Source organism: Dama dama, chromosome 9, assembly GCF_033118175.1.
Source record: "Dama dama isolate Ldn47 chromosome 9, ASM3311817v1, whole genome shotgun sequence".
Taxonomy (NCBI): Eukaryota; Metazoa; Chordata; class Mammalia; order Artiodactyla; family Cervidae; genus Dama; species Dama dama.
The window spans coordinates 22,504,645-22,527,209 of NC_083689.1; the positions used below are offsets into that span (position 1 = coordinate 22,504,645).

Here is a 22,565-nt window from a genome sequence, read left to right on the forward strand (position 1 = left end):
GTTGGTGCCCAGTAAATGGGGCTTTTATTGCTATGTCAGTTGTCACCGTGCCTGGCACATAGTAGGTGCCCAGTAAATAGGACTTTCACTGCTGTTCCCCTTGGCCTAGTGCGTGCTCTGTGGGGACTGGGCCCCCTCTCCCTAAGACCTACTGTGTGCCAAGCACAGCCCCTTAAGCTGAACGCAGCCTTCTTGGCCAGCCCTCCCGGCCCCCGGCCCCGCCCACCCGCCCATCTCACCTTTGGTTGACACCCACTTCTTTTGGGTTCGACTTTTTTCTTTGGTTTGCTTCTGTTTTGTTTGTTATCATCTTCTTTTTTATTTTCTCTTTCCCATCTTTTGTTTCCCCACCCCCCTCCCCGCCCATCCCGCCTCCCTTCCCCGCCCCCCACGTTCTCCCCCCCCCCAATAGAACCGTCAGCCCCCCCTCAAGATGTTAAGTGCGTCAGCACGCGCTCCACGGCCATTTTGGTAAGTTGGCGCCCGCCGCCGCCGGACACGCACAACGGGGCCCTGGTGAGCTATAGCGTCCGCTACCGACCGCTGGGCTCGGAGGACCCGCAACCCAAGGAGGTGAACGGCATCCCCCCGACCACCACCCAGATCCTGCTGGAGGCGTTGGACAAGTGGACGGAGTACCGCATCACGGCCGTCGCTCACACAGAGGTGGGACCAGGGCCTGAGAGCTCGCCCGTGGTCGTCCGCACCGACGAGGACGGTAAGCACCGGCCCCGGCCCACGACCCCCAGGCCCCAGCCCGGCCCCCAGCTGCAGAGCCTTCGGTCCCTGGAGAACTGGGCTGGCTGGTGGTCAGACGGTACGAGACAGGCAGGAGAGGGCTGCGTGACAAGTCATCCCAGGCTCCTTGCTCTTGGAATTCTCCTCACTGGGCCTTCTGGGCTGCATTTTCTCTGAGCCTTGGGCCTGGAACATTAAGCGGGCAGTGTCCTGTATTTTGGTCTGGTGGTGGAAATTGTGGCAGTGGAAACGGCAAGCAATACTGGCGGGAAAATTACGAGGTCTGCGGGACCCCGGAAACCCTGTTTTTAAAGTCTTGAGATAACCCGGGATTTGGAGCTCCTTGGGTCTGAGCCATCCTACCTAGAAAGTAAGGAGATGGCATGCTGAGGACGGTTAACCACCACCTCCCCAGGGTGGGAGACTGATTTGCAGTGCTGGCCAATTTCTGTGGTGTAAATATCCCCACTGCTGCCACGCTAGAAAGTTGTAAGGCGCTAGTCACATAGTAGAGGCTGAGATTCCTGGGGGGAAATGAAGAAGGCAGCTCCCCCAGTAAAACGGCAGGAAACCGGGACAAGTTGCTTTCTGGGCCATTGGCCTGGAAGGTTCAGTTGGCAGCCCCACATTTTGTCCTAAACATGGGGAAGAGATGAAGCCATTCTTCATGCCAGATCTTGGGGTCAGGGGCGAGGTGAATGGCAAGGGCTCTGAGCTTGGGGGCTGGCTGCACCCTGGAGTGTAATGGAGCCTGCAGCTGAGCTGCCTGGTTCCCATACCGTCATTGTTTCTCCTAATAACCCTGTGATCCTGGAGTCAGCTCTCTGTGCCTCAGTTTCCCTATCTGTAAAGTGAGCATAAGAGCCCCTATCTGGCAGGAGTGATCTAAGGGTGGAGTCAGTGTGTGTAAAGCTCTTAGGATGGGACATGCAGGGCCCGGTCATGTCTGGTGGCCCTGGGCACGTGGTCTAGGCTCTGGGAGCCGCAGTTGCCAATCTGTAAAGGGGGTGCACCATCAGGGCTCGCTCCCCCGGGCTGTGGGAGGTGTGCGGGAGGTATTCCCTCCTCGCCAGTGGGGAGCGCTCAGAGCGCCCGGTTAACCGGCAGTCACTCGTCACCCTGGCATCGGGCAGTGGCGCTGCCCGGGACGGGGCTGGGCACCTCAGTAACGGCCCCGCCCGCCCCCCTCCCCTCCTCCCGCCAGTGCCCAGCGCGCCGCCACGGAAGGTGGAGGCGGAGGCGCTCAACGCCACGGCCATTCGCGTGCTGTGGCGCTCGCCCGCGCCCGGCCGCCAGCACGGCCAGATCCGCGGCTACCAGGTCCACTACGTGCGCATGGAGGGCGCAGAGGCCCGAGGGCCGCCGCGCATCAAGGACATCATGCTGGCCGATGCCCAGGTGGGCGGGGCTCCGGGCGGGGCCTGGGGGCGGGGCTGGGCGGGGTCCCTGCGCTCCTGCCTTCTCGCCGCTTCTCTCTTTTTCTCTCTGGCTACCTCGCTCACCTCCTCCTCTCTCTCCTGCCGCCTCCTCCCCGCTCAGTGGGAGATGGACGACACGGCTGAATATGTAAGTAGTGCCCGCCCCCCCCCCGCCCCCAGCCAATGTCAGTGCTGTGAGTCCACACCTCCCTGCACGCCCCTTGTAAAAGGGTCTCCTCCCCTGGGCCCCCGATGCACACCCAGTTTACCTCTTGGAGCTACAGCCTCGGTTTTGCGTCAGATAAATGGACACCTCCTGGGGACCCCGGAGGTATCCATTAGCCTTCTTACCTGAGGAACCCTTGGACTCCTCTGGCCTTTTGCCTCCCCACCCCTGTCCCCCAGGCTGGCTCCCCGCTGTGGTCTCCCACACATCTTCCCTCCAACTGTTCCCACAGCCTTACCCACCCTCCTCCACCTTACAGCCTCCCTTAATGGACCCAGGCCTGTGAAGTTAGAGCAGTCACTTTCCCACCCAGCCTGACTATTGTCATTTGGCTTAGCCTTCCCTGACCTTGAAATTTCTCTCAGGCCGAAGTTCCCCTCTCCTTCGTTTTGGCTTTGGGGGAGTGGTCGTTGGGCCCCAGGTGGGACAAGAGGCCTGTAGAACAACTGTTTCTACCCCTCCAACTTTCTCTGGAGGCCCTGAACCAGAGTTGGGATGACTGTTTGGCTCTAGGCAAACCGCTACCTCTTTCTGGGCTGTCTTTCTGCCCTTAAGATGGGGGCCACAGGCTCTTCTGAGAGACCAGAGCCCGGTGTTAGATTGTCACAGCTTCACCCATTCCTGTGGCTCTGCCTTGTACTCCCCACCCCCGTCCCAGTTTTGCGGGGACGTTCCCACGTGGCTCCAGGTTAACCTGCCCCTCCAACCCACGAAGACCCTGGGAAGGACTGAATGTCTGAGGCTCAGGGGCAGGAGACCCCCTGTTCATGCATCTGACCCCGCTCCTTGTGCTGCTGGGGCCACCCCACAGCTCCCAGGCATGCCTGACGTGTTGGTGGGTGTGCATGCATGGAAACATGGGCACACGTGTGACTGTGGGGGCGGTCAGGGTGCTCTGTCAGCCACTGAAGGAGCAGTGATTAAGTGAGCACCTACTCTAATGTAGACCTGTGCTAGGTGCCATGGACACAGCGGTGACCAGGACAGCCTTGAGCCCACCTTCCTGGGGGGTCACGGTCCAGGGGAGAGGGATATTACTTGGAACACACACAAATGCATGTCTAGTTACAGCTCTGGTGGGGATGGGGTGTAGACAGTGGTGTAAAGGCTTGAACGGTCAGCTGTCCAGGCGGGCGGGCGGGTGGGCATAGTCCTGACTAGTGTGGCATTTGCCCTTCTCCATGATGTAAACATTCCCACTTCGTCAATTGCAAGCTACCGACCAGGTTTGTGGTAGCTCATCATTGTAGAGTATTTCTGTTACACAAATATGAGAGATGGAGCGTGGGTGAACAACAGTGTCGTAATTGTGTAGCACAGGCATCCATTCAGTATCCTGTGATATTGTTACCTCTTAAAGCTTGCAGCCTCCGTTTTGCGTCAGATAAATGGGCACCTGCTGAGGACCCTGGAGGTATCCACTAGCCCTCTTACCTGAGTGGCTCCTGGACCATAGTAGAAAAGAATATAAAAATGTATAAAAATGTGTATACTGCTGAAAATCTTGTTACAATTTCAGATAGAATTTTTAAAAAAGAATAACCTTGAAGACATAAGTATTAGTTAACACAGTAAAATAATTAGGAAGGAATGGGTTTTGAGTATTTACTCCCTTTGCTTTTACTATTTATTTGCTTGTATGTTTATATAGCTTCATTTTGTTAAAAAATGTATTGGCTTTGGCTGTGCCGGGACTTCGTTGCTGTGCCCTTTTCTCCTGTTGCAGTGAGCATGGGCTTCTCCTTATGGTGGCTTCTCTTCTGCATAGCACAGGCTCTAGGGCACTCAGGCTTAGCCAGCTGTGGCACGTGGACCCAGGGTTGTAGTTCCTGGGCTCTAGAGTACAGGCTTAGTAATTGTGCATGGGCTTCGTTGCTCCACAGCATGTAGGATCTTCCCTGACCGGGGATTGAACCCGTGTGTCCTGCATTGGCAGGCAGATTCTTTACCACTGAGCCAACAGGGAAGCCTCTATAATTCATTTTCCACCATCACCGTGTTTTAAGAACTGGCTTGCAGATTTTCTGCAAGTCTGACTGTTGACTTTTGAGAGCTGTGGTAAGGAATCTCTAGCACTCCAAGGGACAAAGTGGAGGCAGGTGGGACAGCCAGTGCAAAGGCCTCGGGGCAGGACCATGTCTGGTGTGTAGGAGGAGTAGCCAGGAGGCCCATGTGGCTAGAGCAGAGTGAGCGAGGGAGGGGACAGGGCAGGTCAGTCAGGGCCTTGTGGGCAGCAGGCGGTGGGAGGGACTTGGCCTTTTGCCCCTAGGGAACTGGGAGTCCTGGTCAGAAGAGAGTAGGACCTGACTCCGGTGCTCACACATGCCCTCTGGAGGCCGCTGCAGGGAGGACAGACTGGGTGGCAAAGAGTGGTGACACCAGAGCAGCGGGGTTGGCATTGCACTGGTCCGGGTGGGCCATGACAGGTGTCATGAGGCCACGTGTGCCCATCTCAGCATGGACATGCTACGTGTTGAGGTCTGTGGCATGAGCTCAGGTGCACGTCTCTGCCCGCACACCGGGCCTTGCGTCCGCCTGGCTTGTCCCTAGCATGGGGAGGAGGGTGGGCAGCCCAGGTTGCATCACTGATCGCCACCCCTGCCCGCAGGAGATGGTCATCACAAACCTGCAGCCTGAGACTGCCTATTCCATCACGGTAGCCGCCTACACCATGAAAGGCGATGGCGCTCGCAGCAAACCCAAGGTGGTAGTGACCAAAGGAGCAGGTACAAGACTCACAGACCCCTTTGCCCTCAGAGCATCCTTGCAGAGTTCTTGAGCCTATGGTGCTGGGGAGGGCGGAAGGGTGCACCAGGAGGGAGGAACAGAGTGAAGTATGGAGGTTGTTCAAGAGGACACTCAGACTCAGCGTGGTCCAGCCCCATTCAGCTCCAGCCATATGGAAACCTTCAACACCCTAGTCTTTTTGTTTTTTTAAATGTATTTATTTGGCTGCGCTGGGTCGTCTTTGCGGCATGTGAACTCTTAGTTGCAGCTCATGAACTCTTACATGCTGCATGTGGGATGTAGTTCCCCTGCCATGGATCGAACCTGGGCCCACTGCATTGGGTGTGCAGAATCTTAGGCACTGGATCACCAGGGGCATCCCTCAACAGGCAATTCCTAACTTCTTACCCTCTGCCTCCTGTTCCCCCTGTGCTGATAGCCTTCTCCCAGCTGGCTATCTCCTCCACATCCTTTAGGTCTTTGATTAGACTCCCTCCTCGGGAAGCCTTCTCCAGCCGCCCACCCTACCCCCCTTCCAGCCGACAATCGTGGCTAGCTCTGCTATCTGCACCCCGTGCCTCCCCCATCCCAGCTCTGATCCCCCAAGCAGGTTGCCATTTCAGGGTGGTGTCTCCATCTCCCCTGTGGTACCACGAAGCCTCCTCTCCTGGCAGCCCTGCCTTAGTTTCCCCTCTGGCTCCTCCTGTCTGTCCTGAGAGGCTGGTTTTTCACCAGCCAGGATTAGCTGAGTGAGGAGAGAGGCAGCCGTGAAAACGTAAGGGGAGGGCATTGCAGGCAGAGAGCATAACCCGGGCAAAGGCTCAGAGAGGGGAACAAGCTCGCTATGTTCCAGGAACAGAGAGGGGCCCCCATGGCCTCCATCTTTCTTCTCACCACAGACCCTGATATTGAAGGCCTCCCAGATGAACACAGCATGCCTTCACACTGTTGCTGGCCCATGTCCCCTACTGTGCTCTTCACCTGCCTAGTATCTTTGTCATCCAGCATCCAGTTCCCGTGTTAACCACCTCCAGAAAGCTTCCCATCTCTTTCCTGCCTCTCTCAGGGATGTTATATTAGAGTCCTGCTTGCTAAGCAGAACGTGCTGCATATACTGTGACTGTTCATACCACCTTCCATTAAAGGCCCTGATAAGTCCCAACAGCAGAGAAGCCTGGTTTCACGTGTAGTACTTCGGCACTGCAGGACTTCTCAGGACTTTGATGCATTGGTTACTACCCAAACTGTGAGAACCACGGGGCAGAGACAGGGTTTTAGACACCCCTTTTCCATTCCATTGATGCTAATGAGGTGCTGGCAGGAGGCAAGAGATGAGTGACTTACTAACTTGAGGTACATAGATGAGGGCCTGCCGTGACTTCGGTGGATGTTTTCCTTTCTCGGGTCCTCTGAGTCCCCTGCTTCCTTACTGTTCCTCAGTGGCTGTTCCCTCTGCCTGAAGCACTGTTCCCCCCAGACCTCCTTGTCGCTCCCTCTTTCACCTCCTTCAAGTCTTTTCTTTTGAGCACGGCCTTCCCAAGATGGCTTTTAAAAACTGCAGTTCCTTGGGACTTCTTTGGTGTTTTGGTGGTTAGGACTCTGTGCTTTCGCTACCGAGGGCCCAAGTTCAATACCTGGTTGGGGAACTGAGATCCCACAAGTGGCCGAAAAATTGCAACCCCGCACTGTGCTCCGGAGCTGGGGGTTGATCACATGGCCTTGATGCCTGCCTGTATCCCCCCACAGTGCTGGGCCGCCCCACCCTGTCGGTGCAGCAGACCCCCGAGGGCAGCCTGCTGGCACGCTGGGAGCCCCCGGCCGGCGCCGCCGAGGACGAGGTGCTGGGCTATCGCCTGCAGTTCGGCCGCGAGGACTCATCCCCCCTGGCCACGCTGGAGTTCCCGCCCACCGAGGACCACTACACCGCATCGGGCGTGCACAAGGGGGCCACGTATGTGTTCCGTCTGGTGGCCCGGAGCCGAGGCGGCCTGGGCGAGGAGGCGGCTGAGGTCTTGAGCATCCCCGAGGACACACCCCGTGGCCACCCACAGATCCTGGAGGCAGCCGGCAACGCCACGGCGGGTACCGTCCTGCTCCGCTGGCTGCCGCCCGTGCCCGCCGAGCGCAACGGGGCCATTGTCAAGTACACAGTAGCCGTGCGGGAGGCCGGTGCCCTGGGCCCTGCCCGAGAGACTGAGCTGCCAGCGGCGGCCGAGCCGGGCGCCGAGAACGTGCTCACGCTGCAGGGCCTCAAGCCCGACACAGCCTATGACCTCCAAGTGCGGGCCCACACGCGCCGGGGCCCCGGCCCCTACAGCCCCCCCGTCCGCTACCGGACGTTCCTGCGGGACCAAGGTAGGCGCGCGGTGATCCCCGCACCAGAGCCGGACCGGGCCTCGTGCCCACCCCCACCCCAGCCCCCTCCCTCTCCCCTGCCCAGGTAAGTAAGTCACTTTTCTGCTTCCACGTGGACGCTCAAGGCGAGTCCGGACCCCGAGGCTCCGGCGTTTGGCAAAGGTGGGACATGCCGAGGTGGCATCGCCGCCCCCACCGCCGCCCCCCCCTCCTACCCACCCACCCCGTCCCCCCTTCCCTCCTCCGCCTTCTCTCTGCAGCTGCGCCGTTTCCCGCAGCAGGGACATGGGACAGGGCCAGGCAGGGCCGGGCCAGGGCCAGGCAGTAAGACCACGGGCACAGCGGACGACAGGGAGCGCCTGGGCCGCCCCACCCCCCACCCCGTACCCCGGCCCAGTCGCCTGGCACTCATGGGAATCTCTCCTCTGCTCTCTCCCACCTGCTGCTGTGTGGCACAGTCTCACCCAAGAACTTCAAGGTGAAGATGATCATGAAGACATCGGTCCTGCTCAGCTGGGAATTCCCAGACAACTACAACTCACCCACCCCATACAAGGTGCGCAGTCTCCTGTTGCATCTAGGATCGGGGCGGTTAGGGTGTGTGTGGGGCAGGGCTCAGCTGGGGTTAGAGTGTATTTGGGGTGGGGCTTGACCAGGGTGAGGGTGCTGTCTGGAGTCAGGGTAGAGGGTCAGTTGAACTGGCAATTGGGTGGGATATTGAGGCTCAGCCTGGGTTCGGGGCTCAGTCAGGATTGGGATGCACAGTTGGGATTCAGCAGGGGTCATGGTTCAGTGGGGGAATTAGGGTTCGATCAGAACTGGGGCTTAGCCTGGGATCAGCTGGGATTTGAGGCTCAGTCTCTCAGTCTCTAGTCAAGCCTAAGTGTGGAATCAGGACTTTTTAAGGATTGGAACTTTGAGTTGAGACTCGGCTGGAATTGAGAAGCAGCTGGGTTTGGAGCTCAATCTGGGGTCGAGATTGAGTCTTGGGGTCAAGGCTTGGAATTAGGGCTACAGCTGTGATTGAGGTTCAGTCTGGGGTCACAGATCATAGGATCTGGGCTAAGTCTGGGATCCAGGCTCAATGAGGACCAGAGCTCAGCCCAGAGCTCTGCTGAGCCGGCCCGCCCCACAGATCCAATACAATGGGCTCACGTTGGACGTGGATGGCCGCACCACCAAGAAGCTCATCACTCACCTCAAGCCCAACACCTTCTACAACTTCGTGCTGACCAACCGCGGCAGCAGCCTGGGTGGCCTCCAGCAGACAGTCACAGCCTGGACCGCCTTCAACCTGCTCAGCTCAAAGCCCAGCGTGACCCCCAAGCCCGACTCCGATGGCTTCATCGTGGTGTATCTGCCAGATGGCCAGAGCCCCGTGCCTGTCCAGTAAGCTCAACCCACCCGCTCCAGGATTTTACATCCCTCCCCCAGTCAGCTGTGTGACTGAGGACTGCCGCTTAATCTCTCAGTCCTCCAGTTCCTTGCCGGTCTGTAAAACAGAGATTACATAGGCCTCTTTTCATGTGGTTGCCCTGAAGGTCCAGTGCCTCTCGTAGATGTCACCACTAAGTGTGGCCTCCAGCATTCTCTCACGCCCCTACAGGCCTGACCTGCTGCTAGTTCTAGGCTCTCAGACTGATGGAGAGACAGAGCTGGACACAGACAGTCTTGGTCCCATGGTGTGGGAGTGAGACGCACAATGGCTGAGAGTCCCAAGTAAGGACAGGAGTACTCTGAGAAGCAGGAGGAGATTGAGAGTTAGAAGACTGCGTGGGTGTGGAAGCTGGGGTTTTGAAGGATGTATGGGAATTTGAGAAGTATACAGTTAACCCTCGAACAGCACAGGTTTGAATTGCAGGGGCCCACCCATATGCATATTTTTTTAATTCAACAAGTACACACTATAGTACTACACAATTTGCAGTTGGTTGAATTCATAGATGGAAAACCATGGATACAGAAGGCCAACTGTACTTACATGTGGATTTCCCACTGTGCAGTGGCGGTGTTGGCACCCCCTAATCTCCATGTTGTTGACGGGTCACCTGTAATTGCACGGGGTAGGTTTTCTAGGCAAAAGGTACAACATGATCAAAACCCTGGAGGCTTGAATCAGAAATTATAGTCCTACGTGACCTGGGCCATATACCCATGGTATGAATGGAAGGGAAGATTCAGAGAGGGGTGGTGCCCTCACTCAGCCCAGTAGCATCCCTTGCTCATGATTGTAGACAGCCCCCTGTGACTCTTGTCTCCTGCCAGGAGCTACTTCATCGTGATGGTGCCACTGCGCAAATCTCGTGGTGGTCAGTTCCTGACCCCGCTGGGCAGCCCAGAGGATATGGACCTGGAGGAGGTAAGGGACTGGGGCCTAGACATGTGCCGGCTTTCAGGAGCCCGGTGGCTCCCAGCTGGGTCCTGAGCAGCCCACACCTCTGTTCCCACAGCTGATCCAGGACATCGCACGGCTGCAGAGGCGCAGCCTGCGGCACTCGCGTCAGCTGGAGGTCCCCCGACCCTACATTGCAGCTCGCTTCTCAGTGCTGCCACACACCTTCCATCCTGGGGACCAGAAACAGTATGGAGGCTTTGACAACAAGGGCCTGGAGCCTGGCCACCGATACGTCCTCTTTGTGCTTGCTGTGCTGCAGAAGAGTGAGCCCGTAAGTCCCGAGGGGTGTCTGCACACACCCAGAATGCCCAGAGTGGCCTCAGTCCCCAGGGCCCTGACCTCGGAGCCAGACGCAGATCCTCCCAAGCAGAAGGATTTTTAGAGGAAAGGACTTCGGAACTAGGGCTTTGATGGATGTATAGGAGTTCAGTAAAGAAAAGGCATCCTGGAATTTGCATGTGCAAAGGTCTGGGGTGCAAGAGGAACAAAAATGACCTAAGAGTGTCTGAAAGAGGAGAGGAGGGGAAGAGTGAAGATTGGCCGGGGCCAGACCACTATGGGCAGTGTTCTTGGAAGCCGTAGGAGGGTTTAGAGTAGGGGATGGACACAGATTTGTGTTTGAGGAAGACCCATTTGGCCACCCTGAGGGCAGTGGGCACTGATGGAAGTCCCCCCCACCCCATTTCTGCAGACATTTGCGGCCAGCCCCTTCTCAGACCCCTTCCAGCTGGACAACCCAGATCCCCAGCCCATCGTGGACGGCGAGGAGGGGCTCATCTGGGTGATTGGGCCCGTGCTGGCTGTGGTCTTCATTATCTGCATAGTGATTGCCATCTTGCTCTACAAGAAGTGAGCCCCTTGCGTGTCCCCACTTGACAGGAGGGAGGCCTTCCTAAGGGTGGGAGGTCTGGAAAGATCCAGGGAAAGGATGTCTCAGAGAATGATCACAGAAGCCATCTGTGGTCCAGACAGGTAAAACAGGGCTCAGAGAGGTTAAGCCACTTGATCAAAGTCACACAGCCTGAGAAATGGCAGGGCTGGCATTCCAACCTGTCCAGTGATCTGACTCCTGTTAAGTCCCGTGCAAGATTGGGGGAGGTGGGGGGGAACGCTCCCTCTGTCCTATTAAATGAAGTCACGTGGGACATGTCCCAGCTTAGAAGGCTGAGACCCAAGTTGGAAGGGATTAGCCCCATTTTCTGGAGACCAAGGTTCAGAGGGGGCGGGAAGAAAGCCATCCACAGTCATAGAACAGGCTCTTGATGGCCAACCTGCCCTCACCTGCCTTCTTTCCCTCCTTCTCACCTGTCTGCTTCCGGGAGCAGTAAGCCTGATAGGTAAGAACTGGTCCTGCCCTTTGGAGGCTGAGGACAGGGGCTGGGGTGGCACCTCATCCACGGGATGAGCAGGAACCTAGTTGTTCCAACCTTTGCACATGTGTCTGTGCGTGGTTGTGGGAAGCCGAGTCACATACAACTGGGTCACACATCTCTGTCTGCTCACACAAAGCAAACGAAAGGACTCTGAACCCCGCACCAAATGCCTACTGAACAACGCCGACCTCGCCCCCCACCACCCCAAGGACCCCGTGGAAATGAGACGCATTAACTTCCAGACGCCAGGTATGTGCTTATCCCGGGCGCCAGGGGCAACACCCATGGGAGGGAGGTAGCATAGTGGGAGATGAAGCGGCCACCTCGATGGATCCTTGTAAGTACCTGGTGCAGTTCTTCAGTCCCAGATTCCCATGTGGCTCTGGGCTTGGAAGTGTCCTGGGGTTGACTGTGCTTACAATCTAGGGAGATTTTTGAGAAGCTGCATTCAACTGGTGGCTGCTGTCTTCTCCAGGAGCTTAAAGGACATCTTCAAAGACAGAAGCAAACATTTTCTAAGTCCTCATTCCTTCTGGCAGAAAAAGCTGTGCCTCTGTTCACACCTCTAGTCTTAAGGCCACTCAGTGGTGGGTGTTCGGGTTTTTTCCACCCTTCCCGGGGAAGCGCCTCTAACAAGGAGCAAAAATTCCACTTCCACCACACTCTCTCTCTCCCCCCTCTGTGGCCACATATGCTCATGCTCTCCCAGTTTCATTATAGTTCCCTGTAGATTGAGAGGATTCTGCTGAGTCCCCTGCCACGTGTGGTGGGAGAACTGAATCAGGACCCTGCCCTTGATCATTTTCATGTGCAATGCCCCCCTCAGTCCCCCCCTCCTCCTCCTCCTCAATGGGCTCATGCCAGCTGCTTCTAACCAAATTAAGGGATTTTCAGTTTAACTGAGGGCTGCTGTTCTCTCCTTGGGAGCTCATAGCATGGTGACATCTGCTGTTCTCTACCTACACCCTGATCTTCACTTTCTGTCTCTGAACTGCTTCCTGTTAACTTCTGTTTCCAACCAAATGGAGATTTTTAAACATTTAACTGATGGCTGCAGTCCTCCATAATAAGAGACCATGGGGTCTTTAATGGGCTCATGTATAGTCTTGCATGCTGCTGCCAATATATTTATTTCTCTTTTCTATTTCTGGACTGTGTCATGTTAGTTCCATGTTTCTCCAAATGCAGGTTTTGATCATTTATATTTACCTGATGGCTGCAGCCCTCCACAGGCGATCATGAAAAGTCTCATGGCATCCCTTGTATTCTCTTCTTCTCTCTTCTGTCTCTGGACTAGCTTATGTCAATTCTGTTTCCATCCAGATGAGAATTTTAAATGTGTATGTTTAACTGATGGCCTCTGTCCGTCTTACAGCTCATGGCATGGGCCCATATGTTCTCCTGCCCCCAAGTTTCTCCCTCACCATCCTGCTTCTCCTCTAAAATCCCCTCTTCTGACCCCCAACAAGGGACCCAAGGCCAGGTTGGTCGGGGGTGGCGGGGTGCGGGGACGACAGGTTGACAGAAGAACCCAAAAGCTTTGAGATCTTTCCAAAGTCATAGCTGAAAATCAGGACTCACCAGTATCCAGCTGAAGTGATGCCCAGCCGCTGTCGCGGGCTCTCTGGTTGGGGCCCTGACGGCCATGTGTCCCTCACTTGTTGAAGTTGCTCTGCCCTTTGCATCTATCTGTCCGTCGACCACTGTGCGCGCACCCAGCGAGGGGTGGGAGGAGGTGGGCCCCCTCCCCCGCGTGTTTTCATTTATTTATTGTTTGCTGTTTCTGCAGATTCAGGCCTCAGCAGCCCTCTCAGGGAGCCGGGGTTTCACTTTGAAAGTTAGTTCCGGTGTCTCTCTGTTCTTGGCTTCCTTTCGCTCCTGTTTGTTTTCATCCTTGGTTTCTCCATCCGGCTTCCTCTCTCTCCTCCCACCTGTCCTGCGCTGGCTTCTCGAAGTGGGCAGGGGTCTGGTCCCCTGGGCCCTAAGGTGGCAGGTTGTGACTGCGTGCGTGTGTGTGAGAGAGAGAGAGGCAGGAGGAGAGAGAACGGGGCTGGGAGCAGGGATGTAGGGCACAGGTCTGTGTCAGAATACACGCGAGAGGCAGGGGGACCCACCAGTCAAATAGACACCAGCCTCAGACCTCTTAGACGCGGGCCCTGGGGCAGCACCTGGGGATGGCGGGCAGCACACAGGGGCTGTGGACAACAGCTCTTCAGCAGTCGACTTGGCAAAGCCCTGTAGGTTTAACACCGGTGCTTGGGTGCTGGCACGCAGCTGTCAGTCGCCCTCCCGGTAGCTGCTGAGTGAGTGTGTGTGCGCATGCATGGCCGCTGGGCCCCCAGGAGAGAAGCATCTGGCAGGCCTAAAGATGGGGAACAAACACCCACGCCCACCCCATCATCCTACACACACATACCCCGTGTGTCCCCTCCCCAGCCCTTCAGCTCCACCTGGCAGAGGACTTTTTGGTCCCTCCCATCCCCAAGGGGGCAGACAGGGGTATGGGCCCCCCCCCCCCGCCTTCACCAGGGGGACGATATTCCAGAAGGTTCAGCCAGCCACATCTGCTTCTTCATCTCTGTGTCACTTGCCTGCTTCTTGCCACAAGGCACTAGGAGCTTGAAGTCCTGCGGGGCAACCCTCCCCCAGCACCTGCCTCCCCAGCTGGTTGTCGGGGAGGGGGGGTCTGGGGAGGGTGGGGGAGACTCCACCTAGTGCTCCTCCTCCAGGCCTGGGTTCCTTGCCCCCATGGGGCCCACCCCAAACCTTCCTCTTCCCCGCCACCCCCTCTAACCCGCAGCTCGTCCATCGCAGACTCACTCCGTAGAGCACCCCCTGCCCCCTCCCCTCCCCGGCCTGGCCCCCCGAGTGACTGGCCACATGGGCGGGTCTGCTCTCCCTGCAGGCATGCTCAGCCACCCGCCCATCCCCATTGGGGACATGGCGGAGCACACGGAACGACTCAAGGCCAATGACAGCCTCAAGCTCTCCCAGGAGTATGAGGTGAGCCAGCCCCCCCCTCACCTCCCACCCTCCTGGGGCCCACAGACGCCCACCCTGACATCTCCTGCCTCCCGTTTCCCACAGTCCATCGACCCGGGCCAGCAGTTTACGTGGGAGCACTCCAACCTGGAAGTGAATAAGCCCAAGAACCGCTATGCCAATGTCATCGCCTACGACCACTCTCGCGTAATCCTACAACCCATCGAAGGTAGCATGCAGGGTCCCAGGCTTCTCCCCAGCAACCTTGGCCTGTCCTCATTCCATGGAGAACACGTAGACCCCATGTCTCCTCTTGGCCAGGGGGGCCAGGCCAGAGTGGACTAGCTAGGAGATAGGCAGGGAAACTGAGGCCTGGCACAACCCTACCCAGAAGCCATTGAGAAGTTTTGGATCTCCATTTAACTGATGGATACTGTCCACTACAGATTTCTATCCACCCTTTACATCTGTAGCTTTTATCAGGGCAGCTTCACCACAAAGGACATTTGGCAGTGTCTGGGGACATTTTTGTTGTCACAGCTTGGTGGGGGGCGGGGGTGGTGGTGGCGTCTTGAGGGTAGAGGCCAGGGATGCTGCTCAGTACCTTGCAGTGCAAAGGACAGCTCCCAACACAGAACAGTCTATCTCCAAACGGCAGTAATGTTGAGCAGAGAAACCATGGAGTATATGCACCATGATTTCCTTGGGGATAGACTGGGGCAGTCTCGGAGGGCTTTCTTTAAGCAATGGACCAGGTGGAGCCAGCCTAGAAGGATAGAGCACCCCCACTTAACTCTGGCTTCTCCCCTACCCCCGGCCTAGGCATCGTGGGCAGTGATTATATCAACGCCAACTACGTGGACGGCTACCGGCGGCAGAACGCATACATCGCCACGCAGGGGCCGCTGCCAGAGACCTTCGGCGACTTCTGGCGTATGGTGTGGGAGCAGCGCTCGGCCACCATTGTCATGATGACGCGGCTAGAGGAGAAATCACGGGTGAGGCCTGAACCCTGTGGCCCCCGAGCCCTGAGCTGGCCCCCGCCCACACTGACCTGTGTCCCCTCTCCTGGTGCAGATCAAATGCGACCAGTACTGGCCCAACAGGGGCACGGAGACCTATGGCTTCATCCAGGTCACGCTCCTGGACACCATCGAGCTGGCCACGTTCTGCGTGAGGACGTTCTCCCTACACAAGGTAGGGCCCGGACTGAGACTGGGGGGCTGTGGGAGGGGGCGATGGTGGGCGGAGAAGGAAAATGAGCTTCTGCCCTGGGAACTCCCCCTTGGACGGAAGAAAAACCACATTGACCCAGGCTGGGCACATTCTCAAGTGGACTCTTTATGGATGGGGACACTTTATGGATGGGGAACAGCTCTTGTCTCCAGCCACAGCAGGACAAACCGGCAGAATCCAACTTAGCAATGAACCTCTGCTCCCCTCACCAGCAATCACCCTGCCCACCCCCCACACCAAGGTCAGTCTTGACCCCTTCCCTCACCCAGCCTGGGTTTATGGCAGGGTCTTGGCCATGCAGTCAAGGGGCCTCCAGTCTTGGATGGAGGACAGAGCAGGCAGTCGGGGCTGAGGCAGAGGGAATCTTTATATTTAACTGATGGCTGCTGTCTATCACATGATTCCCTGTGTTCTACTCACTCATTCTCGGTTGCAGCATTTTGCCGTTCAGGGCACATTTGGCAATGTCTGGGGGCACTTTGAATGTTTTTATTGAAGTATAGTTGAATGTTAACTTCTGCTGTACAGTAAAGTGACTTAGGTATATGTATACATGATTTGTTTTAATACTCTTTTCCATTATAGTTTATCACAGGATATTGAATGTAGTTCTCTGTGCTCAGTAGGACCTTGTTGTTTATCCAGTCTGTATATATAATAGCTTACATCTGCTAACCCCTACCTCCCACTCCAGCCCTGCCTCAACCCCCTTGGCAACAAGTCTGGTTTCTATATCCATGAGTCTGTTTCTGTTCTGTAGATAAGTTCATTTGTGTCATAGTTTAGGTTCTGCATGTGTTATCATATGATAAGTGTTCTCATATATGTGATAGCATATGTGATATCATATATCATAACTTATCATATACTTTTTATCATGTGATATCATGGTATTTTTTATCATATGATACTTTGACTTTTTTCATTTAGTATGATAATCTCTAGGCCTATGCATATTGCTTCAAATGGTATTGTATCATTCTTTTTTGTGGCTGAGTAGTACATTGTATATATGTATCACGTCTTTATCCCTTCATCTGTCAGCAGACATTTAGATTGTTTCCATGTCCTGGCTGTTGTAAATAATGCTGCTAGGGAATGGGGGTGCCTGTATCTTACTGGAGTTTTGTTTCCAGATATATGGCGAGGAGTGGGATTGTTGGGTCATATGTAGTTCTATTTTTAGTTTTTTGAAGAACCTCCATACTGTTCTCCACCGTGGCTGCACCAATTAATATTCCTACTGACAGTGTCGGAGGGTTCCCTTTTCTCTGCATCCTCTCCATCCCTTGGAATTTGGAGAAATGTCTACATCTTCTGACCATTATTCAATTAGGTTGTTTGTTTTTTGTTGAGCTGTATGAGTTCTTCATCTATTTTGGAGATTAAGCCCCTCAGTTGCATGGTTGGCAAATATTTTCTCCCATTCTGTAGGCTGTCTTTTCGTTGTGTTTATGGTTTCCTTTGCTATGCAGAGGCTTGTAAGTTTCATTAGGGTGCCATTTATTTTTATTTCTAGTGCCTTGGAAGACTGGGGACACTTTTTATTGTCATGTAGGGAGAGAGAGGTGCTCCAGCGCCTGTGTTTCCCTGGCAGCCAGCCACGTGCCCTAACATAAGAGCAGGGACCTGGCACAGGTGCCCGAAACCTGAGCAGAAAGACAAGAGTGAGGGTTTTCAGTTGATTGACACATTAAGCAGACACTGTGTGTCAGGTACCGCCCTTGTGGGGCTTACAGTCTATTGGACAACACGTGGACAACAAATACATAACACAACTGGAAATCTTACACATAAAAGTAAAACAGGGAAGAATGGAGCATGTAGTGGAGGACCTGGAGTTGGTGAGGAAGGTTTTGCAGAGGTCTGGGGGCAGCATTCCAGGCAGAGGGCACAGCACATGCACAGGCCCTGGGTGTTTTGGGAACCGTGAGGAGTCCTGTGTGGCTGGAGGAGGGGCAGGGGCAGGGGCGACTCTGGCTTTTAGCCCAGGGAAGGCTGTGGGCAGAGGAGCAGCGGGACCTGACTCAGGTGCTCACCAGCACTCTCTGGCTGCTGTGGAGGGAATAGATTGTGGGAACACCCAGGGGGAACAGGTGACTGCTCTGGTCTGGATGGATGACAGTGAGCTGGACTAAGGTGATCACTGTGGAGGGGGTGAGTGAGGAGTGAGAAGTGGGTGGGCTTGGGATAGACTTTGAAAGCCGAGCGGGCAGTGCTGACTGATGCTGCATGTGGACACGCAGGGGAAGGGAGTCAAGAGCTACTCCTGCTACATTTTGGCCAGAGTGCGTGGAAGGACGGCGCCACCATCAGCTGAGATGGGGGAGCAGGTTTAGGGAGAAATGGGGAGTAGTGCACGAAGATGATGGGGACACTGAGGTGGAGACACCTCCACTCCCCGGAGCAGCTGGGCGCCCAAATCAGGCGCTCAGGGACATGGTGGTCTGGAGGCATGAGCTTGGGCCCCCAGCACGTGTGTGGTGGGCCGCATTGACCAACAGTGTCCCCGGCACCCCCAGAACGGCTCCAGCGAGAAACGGGAGGTCCGGCAGTTCCAGTTCACGGCGTGGCCAGACCACGGGGTGCCCGAGTACCCGACGCCGTTCCTGGCTTTCCTGCGGAGAGTCAAGACCTGCAACCCACCGGACGCGGGCCCCATCGTGGTCCACTGCAGGTACCAGGGCCCCGCCCCTTCACTCCCGGCTGCCTTCTGTGCCCTGTCCCCCATTCTCCCCTAGCCCTCGGGTGCCCCCTGATGGCCCACTCCATCTCCACAGCGCGGGTGTGGGCCGCACAGGCTGCTTTATCGTCATTGATGCCATGCTGGAGCGGATCAAGCCGGAGAAGACGGTGGACGTGTACGGCCACGTGACGCTCATGAGGTCCCAGCGCAACTACATGGTACAGACGGAGGACCAGTACAGCTTCATCCACGAGGCCCTGCTGGAGGCCGTGGGCTGCGGCAACACGGAGGTGCCTGCCCGCAGCCTCTACGCCTACATCCAGAAGCTGACGCAGGTGGAGCCAGGCGAGCACGTCACTGGCATGGAACTCGAGTTCAAGGTGGGTGGGGAGGAAGGGGTAGAGGATGCTGTGATTGGGTGGGGGAGAGGGGGCTAAGCAGGAGACCAGAGTTCTCTCCCTTCAACCTCCCCCCCCTTTCAGGGGACCAGAGGGTAGAAGGGCTGGTGTTCCCCTGCCCACCATGGCCCTGCTAGCCCTCTGGCTGAGAACACACAGCCTGCTCCTGCCCCAGGGAAATTGGGTCCCCAGATGGAGGCTGTCCTGATGGTGTCCCCTCATCTCCACAGCGGCTGGCCAACTCCAAAGCCCACACATCCCGCTTCATCAGTGCCAATCTGCCTTGTAACAAGTTCAAGAACCGCCTGGTTAATATCATGCCCTACGAAAGCACCCGGGTCTGCCTACAACCCATCCGGGGCGTGGAGGGCTCTGACTACATTAATGCCAGCTTCATCGATGGTTACAGGTAAACCTGGCCCTAGCTGCTACCGGGGCTCCAGTCCTGCATGGGAGAGAGTTCAGTAGACCCTGCCAGCCCCATGCAGTCACCGCTGAGGTGGAGGGACTCTTGAGATATGCATTTAACTGATGGCTGCTGGCTGGAACTTGATTCCATCTGTCCATCTCTCTCAGAGAAAAGCAGCGATCTGGGCAGTTCTGCCCCCAGGGGGAACTTAATAGCATCTGGGATGTTTTTGATGGTTAAAATGGGAGTTGAGAGAGGAGGGTTACTACTGGCATCTAGGGCTTCCTGGTGGCTCAGATGGTAACGAATCTGCCTGCAATGCAACAGACTCAGGTTCAGTTCCTGGATCGGGAAGATCCCCTGGAGGAGGAAATGGCAATCCGCTCTAGTATTCCTGTCTGGGGAATCCCCATGAACAGAGGAGCCTGGTGGGCTACAGTGCATGGGGTCACAAAGAGACACGACTGAGCAACTAACACTTTCTAGTGGGCAGGGGCCAGGGATACTGCTGGACACCCCACTAGGTTCAGATCAGGGGCCGATTGCAATCGTCCAGTCCCGAACGTCAGTAGTGCCAAGGTTGAGAAGCCCTGAGCAAAGGAGGGTGTTCTAGGAATGGGCAGCTATATGTAGGCCTGGAGGGGAGCCTGGCCTGAGCAGACAATGGATATTAACTTAATGCCCCTGGAGGGGGTGGAGAATGAAAGCAGAGATGCCTGCAGACAGTCCCACAGCTTCCTCACACAGCTAGAGTGATTCTGAGACTGGTGGTTTCTCCAGGTGCAGAACAGGATTCTTTGTGGGGGTTGAACCAGATAGGGAGGGAGATGATGCTTGGGCCTGGGTCTCCCTGGGGCCCTAGACTCACCGCTGCCACCACCCCCTCCCCCCTCCCAGGCAGCAGAAGGCCTACATCGCCACGCAGGGCCCGCTGGCGGAAACCACGGAGGACTTCTGGCGCATGCTCTGGGAGAACAACTCGACCATCGTGGTGATGCTGACCAAGCTGAGGGAGATGGGTCGGGTGAGCCAGGGACCATACGGGGCAGGGCGGGCTAGGGAGTGACCGGGGGCCGGGGGGGTGGGGGCAGGGCTGACCACAGCACCCACCCCCCCAACAGGAGAAGTGTCACCAGTACTGGCCGGCCGAGCGCTCCGCCCGCTACCAGTACTTCGTGGTGGACCCTATGGCGGAATACAACATGCCTCAGTACATCCTGCGGGAGTTCAAGGTCACAGACGCCCGGGTAAGTACGGGGACAGACCCTCCAGGCAGCTCGCCATTCCCCTGCTGGTCTGGAGAGGGCTTTCCTAGTTGGGGGGTGGAAGCAAAGGCCCAGGGGTTGGGTGGAAGAGGAGTGAGTGGGCCAGCTGGACAGTCACCCCCACCACCAAGCAGGTGGAAGAGAGGACCATGACCCCATGGTGTCCCCATCAGAGCACATGTCACGCTACTCACTGGTGGACATAGTCCACGGCGATCACGTAAAAGGGAGTGAGTGGGGCATTAGCTGGGAAGCGGCAACCATGGAGGGCAGCATTAGAGGGCTGAAGGCAGGCTGGGGGAAAGGTGATGGGTTGATGGTGTCAAGTAGTGGCCACTGTAGATGGGAAAAGTGGTAGACGGCGGGTTGCCAGGTGCTAGGAATTGGAACTATTGTGTGGAGAGAGAGGAGAATGGAGAGAGTAGACGGTGTTGACTAGAGAGGACCCAGTGGAGGCGGGTGGTGCTGGGTGATGGGAGAGGGCAGGTATTATGGATGGGGTCTGACGAAGACTCTTAGGTGACAGAGGATGGAAGTTAGCGCCAGAATTGGAGAATCCATGGGTAGAATGATGGGGCATGGGAATGTCAGTCCAGATGTTACCAGTGGATAGTGAACCCTGATGGACAAAGCATTGTCGGTCATTGTGCATGGGTAGTTCAGGATGGCACCATTGAATTGGTTGAATGGGGATTGGAGAATGAATGAACGATGTCACTGTTGGGTGACAGAGGAGGGTGGTAAACAGGATGGTCTTAGATGAGAGGAAGGTGGGATTGGAGACTAGAATGTCCGGATAGAAGTGGATGGAGAATGATAGTAGAACATGGAACCATGGCTTGGTGAAGTGTGATGTGTTACCAGCAATGGATGGAGAGAGGTGAGATTAGGAAGGGCAAATGTTTGGCCAGTGGCAGATGGAATAAAATGAAGAGGAAAGGATTTGAAGAGTAAAAAGAATGATGAACACTCAGTGATAGGCAGTACTGTTGATGGTCCAAGAGAGAGGAAGGTGGGATTGGAGAAAGAAAGTGTCAGGTGGTGGAGGATGGAGACCATCCAAATCACATGGCATCACTGGACTGCAGCATTTTGATGTAGAGACTGTGACTGGGAAAAGGTAAGTGATGAGTGAGGGAGGGTGGAGAATGTCAGTGGTCCTGACATAGTGGAATGTCTAGTGGTCCTTAGATGGGGAAGAATGATGGATTGCTAAGGATGAATTGTGGAAAATGGTACCATTGGGTCATGATAAATGAAAGGTGGAAGAGAGCCATGCTGATGGATGGCACTGCTTGGTAGTGGAAAGTGAGTATTGGCGAGATAGGTGGTTGAGTGGAGGGGATGAGGATTACAGAGATGATAGTTGAGTGGTGGGAGTAAGGATTAGACAGATGGATGGTTGAGTGGTGGGTTGAGGATTGGAGAGATGAGTGGTTTACTGCTGGGGATGAGGAGTGGAGAGATGGATAGATGAGAGTGGTGGGGATGAAGATTTGAATGATGGATGGTAGAGTGGTGGTGATGAATGGACAGATAGATGGTTGAGTAGTGGAGATGAGTACTGGATAGATGGTCAGTTAAGTTTTGGGGATGAGGATTAGGGAAAGGGATGGTTGAGTATTGGGAATTAAGATCGAAGAGGTTGAGTAGTGGTGGTAAGGATTAGAGAGATGGGTGGTTTAATGGTAGGGATGAGGATTAGAACATGGAGGGTTGAGTGATGAGTTGAGAATTGGAGAGATGACTGGTTTAGTGGTGGGAATGAGGATAGGAGAGATGGAAGGTGATTGTTGGGGCTGAAGATTTGAGAAATGGATAGTTGAGTGGTGGGGATGAGGATCCAAGAGGTTGAGTGGTGCGATAAGGATTAGAGAGATGAATGGTTGAGTGGTTGGTTGAGAACTGGAGAGATGAGTGATATATTGGTGGGCATGAGGATTGGAGAGATGGATGGTTGAGTGGTGGGAATGAGGATTATAGAGATGGATGGTTGAGCGGTGGAGATGGAGAAAGTTAATGGGAGGCGGCATCACCAGGTGTTCAAGGATTATGAGCTACCATAAGTGGATGATGAAAGTTAGGAGGCAAAGGTATTGGGTACACAGGTAGAAGATGATGAATTTACAATGGTGGCTGGTGGAAGATGGCACCCTTGAGTGGTGAAGGATAGGAAATTATAGGGCTTGTGAGTGGCTGAAGATGATGTCCATGGTGGAAGATGGAAGGTGGTGCTGTTGGAACGTGACAGTATGGGGACAGTGCTCTTTTGCTCTCTAAGACGATGAGAGAGGAGGTTGCCAGGGAGATGGAGAATGGGTCAAGAAGGGCAGATGTTGGGTGTACCATGGACAGTG

General features: G+C 55.6%; 1 protein-coding gene across 5 annotated transcripts in view; it reads left to right on the forward strand.

The window, feature by feature from the left end:
- The window catches only part of PTPRS (protein tyrosine phosphatase receptor type S), a 109,975-nt gene that overhangs the window by 84,250 nt on the left and 3,160 nt on the right, over positions 1 to 22,565 (forward strand). For 2 of the 5 annotated variants that reach the window (XM_061150615.1, XM_061150614.1), the window contains exons 11-30: positions 413 to 718; positions 1,943 to 2,136; positions 4,991 to 5,108; positions 6,856 to 7,464; positions 7,923 to 8,020; positions 8,600 to 8,853; positions 9,730 to 9,823; positions 9,915 to 10,130; positions 10,551 to 10,708; positions 11,369 to 11,481; positions 13,022 to 13,069; positions 14,138 to 14,235; positions 14,320 to 14,443; positions 15,037 to 15,212; positions 15,292 to 15,411; positions 17,973 to 18,127; positions 18,231 to 18,516; positions 18,765 to 18,943; positions 19,841 to 19,967; positions 20,065 to 20,190. In XM_061150615.1, coding sequence (XP_061006598.1) covers positions 413 to 718; positions 1,943 to 2,136; positions 4,991 to 5,108; positions 6,856 to 7,464; positions 7,923 to 8,020; positions 8,600 to 8,853; positions 9,730 to 9,823; positions 9,915 to 10,130; positions 10,551 to 10,708; positions 11,369 to 11,481; positions 13,022 to 13,069; positions 14,138 to 14,235; positions 14,320 to 14,443; positions 15,037 to 15,212; positions 15,292 to 15,411; positions 17,973 to 18,127; positions 18,231 to 18,516; positions 18,765 to 18,943; positions 19,841 to 19,967; positions 20,065 to 20,190 — 3,599 coding nt within the window. The remainder of the gene's footprint in view (positions 1 to 412; positions 719 to 1,942; positions 2,137 to 4,990; positions 5,109 to 6,855; positions 7,465 to 7,922; positions 8,021 to 8,599; positions 8,854 to 9,729; positions 9,824 to 9,914; positions 10,131 to 10,550; positions 10,709 to 11,368; positions 11,482 to 13,021; positions 13,070 to 14,137; positions 14,236 to 14,319; positions 14,444 to 15,036; positions 15,213 to 15,291; positions 15,412 to 17,972; positions 18,128 to 18,230; positions 18,517 to 18,764; positions 18,944 to 19,840; positions 19,968 to 20,064; positions 20,191 to 22,565) is intronic. The other 3 variants (XM_061150616.1, XM_061150617.1, XM_061150618.1) reach the window with 3 other exon arrangements.